The sequence below is a fragment of the Carassius carassius genome, chromosome 36 (genome assembly GCF_963082965.1).
Source record: "Carassius carassius chromosome 36, fCarCar2.1, whole genome shotgun sequence".
Lineage (NCBI taxonomy): Eukaryota > Metazoa > Chordata > Actinopteri > Cypriniformes > Cyprinidae > Carassius > Carassius carassius.
Genome location: NC_081790.1, coordinates 26,099,253 through 26,112,028, shown reverse-complemented (window position 1 = coordinate 26,112,028; position 12,776 = coordinate 26,099,253). Strand labels below are relative to the sequence as shown.

Below are 12,776 nucleotides of genomic sequence, written 5' to 3'. Positions count from 1 at the left end.
GTTGTCAGTTTTTATGCTAACATGCTAAATTGCTGAGTCATAGCTATTAAAATGGCTGACGGTCAGGCCCTGTCACGTCAGGCCCTGTCACATTTCACTGTGACAGGGCCTGACATTCTGTGACGGGGCCTGATACATTGCTTGTTTGTAGTGAATACCACAGGTAATCTTCTTGTTTCATTGCAGATGAATATGTTGACTACTGCTAACATTTGTTTATTTATTTATTTATTTATTTATTTTGAATAAACGCCTAATTTCAATTCAAATTCAATTTAATTTTGATGCTGCAAACGCTCATAAATGATATATACAAATCTCTCTTTTGTCTGCGACAAAGATGAGCTGCATTTTAAGTTGTTTTGTTTATAAAAAAACGAACAAATGTTTATAACTGTATATTTGCATAATAATGAGTAATCAATGAAATTCAAACAGATTTCAATGGCACCAGTTAGTGCAGCGGAGAGGCAAAGACAGTGTCGGGCCCGTCGAAATGCTGATCCAGATAGGAAGGAGAGGCATCTTCAGAAAGAGAGGGACAGATGGAAACTGAAAAATAGCAGGAAGAAAAGTATTAAGGAAATGAGTGAGAGAGAACAAAGGCATAAGCGCAAGTCATGGCGGGAACAACAGAGACGATGCAGGCTGAACCAAAAGGCCACTGATTTGCAGCCACAAGGAGAGCCAGAACCAGGGACAGAGCCAAACTCAGGGCCATCATGGTTAGCAAGGACCAACTTTCTGATGACTCACACATAACATTATGAATAACTCACTATTGAAGTAATACAGCATTATACCCATTAAACGTACATTTAAGTTAGTAAGAAGGTGGTCAATTCAGAACGTCGGTTCATCCTTCGGTTCTTCCCCTTCAGTCACACATTCACACTCTCTCACTGAAAACTCTGTCCCTCTCATACACACTAATTATTAATTTATATTGAATTGTTTTCTAATGTAATCTATGTTTTTGGCAGGCAAAAGTTAGCTGGACAAAAACATTCCAAGAAGACGAGGAGAAAGCTTCATGTTGAACTAAAAGTACTGAAAAAGTTGCTTTGTGATGAGAGAAGAAAAAAGGAAAAATATAAAAAAATGTTCGAGAGATTGCTCAAAAGATCAGGGTCCCCGAATACAAAGAGACAATACACTAGGAATGGAACCAAACAAGATCAACATGAACGTTTCCAAGAAGCATTGGTTGAAGACCTACAAAAACGCGTTGAAGAGGCACAAGGAACTGCAAACATGAGGGTTATCACAAGCCTTTTGTCAGGGTCAATTCTAAAAAAATACAAACTGAAAAAATATGCCCAAGAAACTTTAGGTTTTACTCGGCGTCGCTGGAAAACGATCGGGGGGGATCCATATGCCTTCTCAAGAAAGAAGTGTGTCCGCATGTCGGAGGATTTAAAAAACAATGTAAAAACATTCTACTTGAGAGATGATGTCAGCCGCATGACCACTGGTAAAAAGCAGACCGTCACAAAAGTGAAGATAAGAATGCAAAAGAGATTTCTCTTAGATACACTCAGGAACCTGCATATGAAGTACTTGTCGGATAATCCAGAGAGATCCATTTCATATGCGCTGTTTTGCAGACTGCGGCCATACTGGGTAGTGCACCCTACAATATCAGACAGATCTACATGCCAGTGTAAACTGCATGAGAACCTGGGCTTCATAGCTCAGAGGCTTCATAGCCTGGCATTACTTGCCACCCCAGATCTTGATACGCTGACAACACAAATATGTTGTGATCCAAATAGCAGGGATTGTATGCACAATCTCTGTGGGATGTGCAGAAATAAAGACTTCCCCATGCTGAAGGAGTATGAGGGCTCCACCCAAGTGGAGTATTGGCAATGGGTGACTGAAGAGACAGAACACTCAAAAGAGCTCACAGTCTTCAAGAAGACTGTGAAAAAGACCATTGAGACATCTCTAGAGGGTCTAATTGAACTTTTTAGTGATATGATGTCTAAATATAAACGCCATCTCTTCAACATCCGCCAACAATACAGATACTGCCGGGAACTGAAACAGAACCTGGATGAGAATGAATGCATTATCCATGTGGATTTTTCCGAGAATTATGTATGCAAGTATGCCTCTGAGATCCAGGCTGTGCACTTTGGTGCATCTCACGAGCAAGCCACGTTACACACAGGGATACTGTATGCAGGAGCCAATGCGGAGCAAGTTTGTTTCAGTTCTATCTCTCCATCCCGACAGAAGGGCCCCCCTGCCATATGGGAACATCTACAACCTGTGTTGTCATACGTGAAGAACCGCTTCCCTCTGGTTTCAGTAGTTCATTTCCTCAGTGATGGTCCATGCTCCCAGTACAGACAGAAGGGGAACTTCTTCCTCTTCACTTCCCTTCTGTACAAAACTGGGTTTAAAGCTGGGACTTGGAATTTCTTCGAAGCCAGTCATGGCAAAGGGGTGCCGGATGGGGTTGGGGGTACCCTGAAGAGGACAGCTGATCGTTTGGTGAGCCACGGTTGCGATCTAAAAAATGCAACAGATCTGTTTGACGCTTTGGTCAATACAAACACAACTATTGTGCTGTTTTATGTCAGTGAGGAGTCCATTGACAAAGCAATAAGAGAGATGCCAGAGAACATTCCCCAGGTACCAACAACCATGAAGATCCACCAGGTTGTCACAACCACAGCTGGTGAGATGGTGTACCGTGATGTGAGCTGCATGTGTGCTGTACAGAAGGTACTTACATGCACATGTTTTGGCGCCAAATCCTTCTCATTTAAGTCAGAAAGCAGGAAATCTCGTCCAATGCAGGAGATTGCATGGGGTCCTGATGTTGTGGATAGGTGGTGTGTGGTCAAATATGATGGAGACCTGTACCCAGGCATTATCAAAGCCTTTGATGAGGTGCAGGCGCAGGTCAAATGCATGCATCGAGTAGGGGTTAACAGGTTTTTCTGGCCCGCGCGAGAGGACGTGATTTGGTATGTGTTTGATCACGTAATCAGTTTCATACCTCCTCCCCGACCCGTAACTGCTCGACACCATGAAATTGAAAGAGATGTGTGGGCAAAACTTATTGCCAACATTACTGAGGGGTAGGGCAGTACATTACTTACAGTAAGACTCAGGGGCATTAATTTGAAAAGTTAGTCCTGGAACAAACCATCAAATACAAATACATCAATTTGTTATTAAAAAAGCATACCTAACTGAATCAGTTATATTACCTGCATGTAAGGATTTAATCATTAATGTTAGGAAAAATACATGTTTAGCTATTTTAGTGCTTGTTTTAAAAGTATTTTTCTTGTTAGTGCTGATACAAATACTGAGGGGTAGGGCAGTACATTACTTACAGTAAGACTCAAGGGCATTCATTTGAAAAGTTAGTCAAATACATCAATTTGTTATTAAAAAAGCATACCTAACTGAATCAGTTGTAAAAATACATGTTTAGCTATTTTAGTGCTTGTTTTAAAAGTATTTTTCTTGTTAGTGCTGATACAAATACTGAGGGGTAGGGCAGTACATTACTTACAGTAAGACTCAAGGGCATTAATTTGAAAAGTTAGTCAAATACATCAATTTGTTATTAAAAAAGCATACCTAACTGAATCAGTTGTAAAAATACAGGTTTAGCTGTTTTAGTGACTGTTTTTTAAATGTCTTTTTCTTGTTAGTGCTGATACAAAAAATTAAATACATCAATTGGTTGTACATCAAAATGGTTTTGTACAATACAATAATACCAAAGACAAGTGTGCTGTGTGTATTGTTTCTTCTATTATACAGCTCTTAAGTTACTGATTCAATAAGGAATCTGGGTAAAGATATATGATAACATATAGGATATATTAATGAATTTTACTTGTAGCATACACAGGTTTAAAGAGGCTGATAATAGGCCTATTAGAGAATTAAAACACTGTTCACTTTTTAAAATCGAGACTATCTTTTCCCATTGTTAATTGTGTTTGGTTAATTTTTATTAATAAAGACTTATCCACTATTTAAATACAGATTTTTAGTATATTACTACAAATTATAAACATTTAGTTTTTTTAGTTTTACAGAGAAAATCTGGTCATTTTAATGTAAATCGTAATGCTTGATGGAAAAAATGTCAGTCCTGTCACAACATTGTCAACCCTGTCACACCATGGTCAGTCCTGTCACAAAGTATATTTTAGTCCAAAAATGGCTATTTTGATTATAACAATTATTGAAATGGGTATATAGTGATAGTAAAGACTGGATTATATATTTACAATAATGCGTTGGTAACAAACTTTACCCAAAAAGCCCCTTATTCAACAACATTATGTGAACCTGATGGTCATTCTTTATCTAAGAGCCCACAAAACAAGCAAAATCAGCCTGATAGCTGTGTTTTTTTTAATGAATTATATGTTTCCTTCAATAAGGGACAGATCCTCATTAAAATGATGATATTTGTACAGAAGAGAGCATATTCTTTAACACACTTACAATATCAGCCATGTCTGTGACGGAGCCTGATTTTTTAAAAGTAACTGCATATTAAAATGCTTATTATTCAAAAATTATTATGTGCAGAGGTGGGATTTCAATAATTTACAATTATTCACTATCTCCTTTGTTAAAATCAGTGTTAAAGTTGAAGGTTAATACTACTTTTTGTTTGTTTCTTTTGGGATAGAAAATGTACGTTTCTGGTAGAATGTCCCAGTTGATTCAAGTTACCGCCCGCGCCATTTTTATTGGTGGTATTTTTCTGATAATTTTGGTTCTTAAATAGAATAATAAAAGTGTATTATGTTCTTAATGTCATGCAGTTAAACTTGTCTAAAGTATATTATCATTTTATGTTTTCAGTTGTGTATTTGTAGCTATGTATCTTCTTTGAGTCGTTAATCAGCTGCAGTTATAGTATTAATGGGGACAGAGGTTCACTTTTCTCTCTCTTCTCGCAACTCTCGCAGAACAAAGAACAGAGAGTAATTTTGTGTGCCGTTAATCCCTGTCCTGTCTTTTAATAAACTGCAGGTATGTAATTGTTACAAAATAACCACTATACGATCACATGTCATTGTAATGTTAGATTGAAATATTTTTTTTCTTTTTGCAAAGTATGAAATTGTATGTGTGTATAAATATATTAATATTAAATATTATATTATATTATATTGATAATATATTTACCTGATTGACTTTGTCTAAGGTTGTATTGTATATGATGTCTAATACATGTTTTGAATGGAAATAAGTGAAACAAGACACTGTATGTAGTAAGTTTATTGTTAGAAATGGTCAGAACAGCTTTGGACTTGAGCGAGACAGAACAAAGAACAGAGAGTGATTTTGCGTGCCGTTAATCCCTGTCCTGTCTTTTAATAAACTGCAGACGTGGTCCACCGAAGCCAGTGGTGTCGTGTGGTTCTTTGTGGTGCGAGACGAAGTCCGCTACATATTGATTATATTGTATTGATGGAAAGAGTTTTGTGTCCAATTGTGTCTTAATGTTTTTTTTTTTTTTTTTTGTATATTTTGTATATTTTTTTTGTAAGTTTTTTCTAATTGTGTGCCTTTGGACCTAAGTAAAAAAAAAAAACAGACCCATCTCTTTTCTCTTTATTTTACAGAATGGCAACTTGAGACAGATTTATATTATACATACATTTACACATGTATTTAATAATGTAAATATTAGTAATAAACTAAATTGCACTATTTCATGTTTCATGTACCTTATAAATATTGACATCATTACTGTGTGTGTATGGGTATACCTAGTACTTTACCTGTCTAGTCTACTTAATATACTATTTTCTTAATAAACTCCGTGGCTATAATTTTTCACAAGTATGCAGTTAAATAGCCGCATCCCTGAAGTTTATGACACACCAAGCCGTTTGAAAATCGGTTGAAAATTGAGCAAAATATAGTTATTTTAGCACTACATGCACAATAGACTTTAATGTTATAACTGGACGAGCGGTCCTGTCCTAAGATGGCCGCCGTGTGACGTCGTCGGGTCCCATTGGCTCTCAGCGCCGGTAAGCTATCTAGCCTTTCTATACATGTCTATGCGGCCCACGGCATAGGCGGTATAGGCAAATGCTAAGGGCGCCACTCATCCATAGGGGCGCCAGAATGAGTGAACGAGAGAATTTTTTTTTTTAACTATTTTTTTTTAATAGGCTACTATTTAAAAACCATTAATTCGAAATACTACCAAATAAAGCAAAAAAAAAAAAAAAGTCCGGCTCTTCAATCTTCCCCCGCCCATCGAGTGCTTGAAGTGCGTCAGAAACAGAGCGCGCCCACGATCAGTTGTTGGTAATTTGTTGTGGAGCGTGCCCGACGCCGCATCCAATGTAGACAGCACTGCTTTTGTTAACACACAGCTCGTAGAAACGGGCCTGGCAGCTCGCGCCAGTTCTAGACACGGTGAAAGTTTCCTGATTGTGACGGAAGGCCGAGTTTACATGACACATTATAAATGAGCATAGTCTGCGATAGATCCAGTGCCAAAAAGAAGAGAAGAGGATAAAGACAGAGGTAAAGAGATGTAGTGAAATAACAATTTATTGCATAGGAGTAAGATACTATAATTTCATGGCAGTTATTTTTACCTTAAACTTAATGTTAGCAGTTGTTCTGAATTCTGAGTCCCCAGACTGTGATTTTGTACAATCATGTCAGTTTTAAGACGCATTTTTTATTATCACTTTTTTATTATTGTTTTACTCTACAGTTGTGCAGTTTTGGGGGGATACAGTACAGGCCAAAAGTTTGGAAACATTACCTTTTTTAATGTTTTTGAAAGAAGTTTCTTCTGCTCATCAAGCCTGCATTTATTTGATCAAAAATACAGAAAAAAATGTAATATTGTGATATATTATTACGATTTAAAATAATTTGTTTTCAATTTATTATACTTTAAATTATCATTTATTTCTGTGATGCAAAGCTAAATTTTCAGCATCATTACTCCATTCTTCAGTCACATGTGATATCCGGTCTATCACATGATCCTTTAGAAATCATTCTAATATGATGATTTATTATGAGTGTTGGAAACAGTTCTACTGTAATGAGTGTGTGTGTATATATATATATATATATATGCTAAATCATGAACACAATGACAGGGTGAAATGGGCTGTGATGCATGGGGCGCCAGGTAAAATCTTGCCTAGGGCAGCAAATTGGTCAGGGCCGGCCCTGCTGGTAAGATTCTTTTCTTTAGAAATATCAGGTAAAATGAACATTACAATCACATCCTGCTCTGTTTATTAAAGTACTAAAGTATAGACAGTTTTAGCTTACTAGTTTCTATACTAGTTACTACACTTTAGCTAAATCTGACCTTGGGCTCCTTCGTGACATTTTTCATGGTCATTTTCAGCTTATCATCAAGCTCTGCCGGTGAAGTCTTTTCGCTGATATTTTCAGGAATCCTGGGAGGCGAATACAGTGAAAGTGATCAACTTCATCTTTTTGTCTGTCTGCTTGGGTTTCTCAAGACTTTGGTAGATTGAAGGCCACCTGATTCCTCTACTGTTGAATGCTGTGTATATATACTCTCAGAAAGGCAAGACTTGGCTACCAAGCTTCCCTTTTACATCATTTGCAACAGTGCACTCACTGAATATCTTAATTAAATGGTTGATGCAATTTGAAATCATATTGTCCGGACACGAAGCTTTAAATGATTATTTTAAAGTGCGTGAATAAATCCAACCACCCCTATAGATTTATGTTTTACTTTCCATAATCCGTGACTGACAGAGGAGCATCTCTGTGTCAATCAAACATACACAGGCAGAGACTGGATTTTTTCCAACAGGTAGGGTAAAAGTGATTTCAAAACATTTCAGCCGGTGTATATATATCGTGGATATATTAATTACCTGATAAAAATGCGAATTCAATTTGCCCAGTAGAAAATTACTAAAACTAGCAGATGCTGTTGTCATCTGCTGTAGATCTCCACCAAGCACGGGCTTTTCCACATAACCTGAAATCAAAATTAAATAAATATTCTAAAATAATCTTTACATTTAGGGTTAATGAAATGGATAAGTTTAAGCATTCATTAAAATTTCCAAACTTTGCACAGGTAAACTGATATCATTAACTTAACATTAATCATTAAAAATAATAAAATGCATGTAAATAAAAAAAACAAAAAAAAACTGATTACAATATATACATTTCTTGTCTTCCTTATAAAACATCACATTAACATTCTTATTAGAGGAGAACTCCAGTCAATTTTAACATTTGGCTCTGTTGTTTGTAAATGTGGAGTGCTGTCACTACCGAGAACATTAAAAACAATTGGTGTTGCCTGCTGTGTTATCCTCCTTTTAAAATTTGCACCTAGTTGACTGAAACAGGGCCTGTTGTAAACGTGCTTTTAGCCTCTTAAGAGCCTTGAAATGTCATTACAAGTGCACAGCAATGGGAAGTGATTTATTCTGACTGAACATAGTGAACCGGACTGCAGTAGATGTGAAAGATAAAAAATCATAAATCATTCTCTGAATAGACAACATAAGTTACAGTCACACACATTTATATATATGCAAATACATACGAGGTAGCAATATATTATAGGCCATACATATAATGGTTATATAGTTTAACCATTCTTATAAAAGTAATTCCTGGGAGGGAACATTCTGAAGGGGGATACATTTAAAACACTATAAATTTACTGTAAATTTACTGTAATTTTACATAAATTTGTGTCATGAACAGGAAAATAATCAATAAAAAAGTTACAGTAATTTTATGTAAAAAGAATTTTTTAAATCTGTAAAAATAGTATGAATTGTCTTTTAAGAAACATAATTTTGATGTAATTGCTACTTACAATGAAATACTGTAATTTTAATGGTAAAACTTTTAATTACAGCAAATATATGTAAAACATCAGCATTTTACTGTTTAATGAAAAAAAGGGGAAATTCTGTAAAAACAATTCAGAATTTTGCCTATAAAATAACGTGTTTACAGTGCAGAGGACAGCAGCGAATGTCCGATGATAAATAATGTTTGAAATCAAATTTTAAGATCTTAGATGGCAACTCGAATGTAAAAAACATTTTTAAAACCATAGACATGACAAGTTACCCCTCTAATGACACATTGGTGAGTCTCATAGATTGGCTTGAAAAAATTGGACAGTCAAGTCATATTTAAAATCCATGTGCTATTGAAATACATTGCATAAATATGATCAAACCAAATTACATCTTTTCTCAAAACTAATTTATGAGGCATATTACCTAAACTAATGTTTAAAATGAACTTTAAAATAAATACAACTAGGTTTGTTCTTTTGATAGATTATCTAAAGCTATCATATATTTTTAATATTCAAATTGAGCTGGAAAAATTAATATCTGTGATTAACATTTGCTGATTAATGCATTAAAATAAATAACAAAATTAACCCAACATCTGTTTTTCACTTCCTGAGGTTAAACAACTATATAGTGGTAATGGTTAAAGGAGACGTGTGTGGACAAAAGGTCAAGAAGCCACTACATCAGGGGAGACACTGTCCTGCAGAGTTCATCTCCAGTCCTAATTAAACACTCCTGAACCAGCTAATCAAGCTCTTGAGGATTACTAGAAACTTCCAGACAGGTGTTTTGGAGTTAAACTCTGCAGGACAGAGGTTTGACGTGCGCTACATGCATCATGGGGTTCTCTCTAAAAATGCATAGTGTATTTGTGCGCCCTCACCGCTTCATTGAAAAGTTATTTTCGGTCCCTTCACAGAAATACTGCACAAAATGAGTATTGTAAAACATCAGACCATATTTAAGATAGAAAACTTATTTTTATGCAAATTTATTTCAGGTACAAAATTACATACTGCTAAAGTATGTATTTTATACTGCTATAAAATTATTTTGATCCTTCAAAAATTAATTTTACTAGACTTGTCAATATAAATTCTGAACACATGTCAAGAGATTCTTCAAGAATTCACCCAGACGGATTTCTTGGTCTTCATGAGCAGGTTTGCAGGTTTTCTGAAATAAAGTAAATGTTATGGTTATTCTACTCAAATAAGACAGTGGTATCATATAGAGAAAACATCAAGTTCCAGATTTCATCTTACTCCATAGCACTGGTTATACTTGTGTAAATTCTTCATTAGTGTCTTGTCAGTACGGAAATGTTCAAATTTGGCACCAGACCGTCCAGAAACCTCCTTTAACAGTTCTTGCTCAGCCTGGCAGAAAAACTCACTCTGCAAAGATATTGAAATCACATGTAAGACCAGGGCTTAAATCCACAAACATTTTTTATTCTGATTGTTAGCATAAAAAAAAAACGCTTTACAAGAGCTGACAGAAATGTAAAATTCACAGCAGGAATTTTTTTTTTGTTCTTCAGCCTCAAATGTTACCACATATGAGAGCAACAAAAGTGAACAAACCCAATAAAGCACTTAAAAAACAACAAGACAAAAAACTGTATCATCTCACCTTACAGCCATTCATTCGCAGTTCTGTCAGGTAGATTTCATTTCCCTAGAAATAAAAGGCAAATTAAATATTGCAAACACATTCTACTTTGTATATTAAAGTAGTCCGTTTTGGTTTTGTTTAACTTTACCTCGTTATCCTTTGAAAATCTTTTCACTTCTCTTTCCAGCTCATCAATAAGCTCTCCCAATAATTTCTTATCGCTGTTTTCCAAAGGAACGCTGGAGACCATGACAGTGAAAGCGAGCAGTAGTATAGTCTTCATTTTGTCCGTCTGCTTGGGTTTCTCAAGGCTTTGGTTGTCTGAATCCAGAGGGACCTGATTCCTCCACTGCAGAAAGCTGTGTATATATACTCTCAGAAAGGAAATAGACTTGGCAACCAAGCTTCCTTTTTGCAAGGTAAGCTAAGCTTCGTTCATTGGCTGGTAACGGTGCACTCACTAAATATCTTGATTGAAGATGAGGTTGATGATTTGTCATATTGTCCTGATTTCCTGGGACTGACACTGACAACGGCCAAGAAAGATCATAATGATTTGGTATCAGACCTCCAGATGGCGTGCTGAAGGCTAAATCTTCACTGTTTGCTTGCTTTTGCAAATAAGTTTCAATACTGCAAAATCAAGTGATTAATACTGATAGCTTTTGCAGCAGTAGCATCGATTCACTGGAGATGCTTTAGTCATACAGATGACGGAAGCAAATGTCCATTGATTAAAAAAGTTTTAGGATGTTGGGTGATTATAACTTAAATGTTAAAGCTAATTTTAGAAGCACATGTGTGGCAAGTAATCCTTCTAATGACACAGTGGTGAGTTTCATAAATTCACACTTAATGTATGTGTGGATTTCATTGCTTAATGATCAAACTAAATAACATTTATTACCTAAACTACCCCCCCCCCATGTCCTAGCAGAATAACCACGGATGTATTTCATCTCTTTAACTATGGACATGTTCCATGAACATCTGACACTAGACATTTATTAAAAAAGACAATATTTAAATAATTCCTCACATTATATGTATAATTTTATCATTCAAAACCTACTGCAAAACACTAGATTATTTCTTTAAAATAAATGTAACTTGGTTTGATCTTTTGATATGTTATGTGAAGATGATATTTTTAAAGTATCCAATTTAAGGTTGGGAAATTAATATTTGCTGTTTAAATAGATGCATTAAATAATAATAATAATAATTCAATTAACAAAGCATCTGTTTTTGCACATCCTAAAGTAGCTATGCGTTTCCCCCAATTTATATAATTATTATATAATGTGTTTGGTGCCAGGGTTGAGCAGATTTAAATATTTGATGCGAAATTCAACTGGCAGCCAGTGTAATGAAGCAAGAATCGGTGAAATATGGTCTCTCTTTTTCGTTCTGGTAAGGAACCTGGTAGTGGCATTCTGAACCAGTTGCAGACAACATAAAGAAGAATTAGACACGCCAAGGTACAACGAGTTACAATTATCAATCCTAGCATTGACAAAAACATGAATCACAGTCTCTTTCTTAAGTACTTTGCCATTAAAAAGGTTTTCAAATTCGCAATGGATCTAAGATGATAAAAACTGTTTTTTTCCAACTGCTTTTCCTAAATGGACTAGAGTGGAAGCCTGTTCAAAATTTGCTTCTACTAAAAGGTCATTCAACACCTTTAACAAGGCTGACTCCGTACTGATGCCTCCTAAGACTCAGCTGATACTTGTCTGACAAATTATTAGTATTGAGATAAGCAGTCAGTTGAGAAAAGACCACATTCTATAAGACGTTAGATAAAAAAGAACGTTTTGAAATGGGGTGGTATCCATCAAGGCTTTAAGGATCAAGGCTGGCTTTTTTCCTTTACAACTGCATGCTTTAAAATTGAGGGAACAGTGCCTTGGGATAAACTCCTATTTAATATGATTAAAATAAAAGGTTCAACTGTCCTTAAAACCTCCAGCAGCAACCGAAGAGGTACAACATTAAGAAAACAGGAGGAGCTATCCAGCTGTAAATAGACTAAGTTTCCTGTTTAAAGGCTGGCTGGCTTTGACAAGATATTTTCTTCTTCTTCCTTTTTTTTATTAATAAAAACTTACTCCAACAGTGTGTGCCAAAGACTCTATATTCTCTCTGTCTAGGTGCCACAGTTCAGGCAAAAGGTCTCAGCCAGAGCCAACCATATTATGAGAGAGACAAGAACCTGCAGACAAACACACAGTAAACCAAAGATTATTAACATTTTATTGGAATTAATCAGAGGTGGAAAGAGTACAAAAATATTCT

At 35.7% G+C, this 12,776-nt stretch overlaps 1 protein-coding gene across 1 annotated transcript; it reads right to left on the bottom strand.

The window, feature by feature from the left end:
* Positions 1-9,944: 9,944 nt before the first annotated feature.
* On the bottom strand, positions 9,945-10,852 carry il13 (interleukin 13). Its single transcript, XM_059526812.1, has 4 exons — positions 10,624-10,852; positions 10,494-10,538; positions 10,124-10,255; positions 9,945-10,034 (listed from the first exon to the last, which is right to left on the bottom strand). Exons 1-4 carry the CDS (start codon positions 10,756-10,758, stop codon positions 9,945-9,947), a joined length of 402 nt encoding a protein of 133 aa, XP_059382795.1. The 5' UTR covers positions 10,759-10,852.
* Between the last annotated feature and the right edge of the window lie 1,924 nt (positions 10,853-12,776).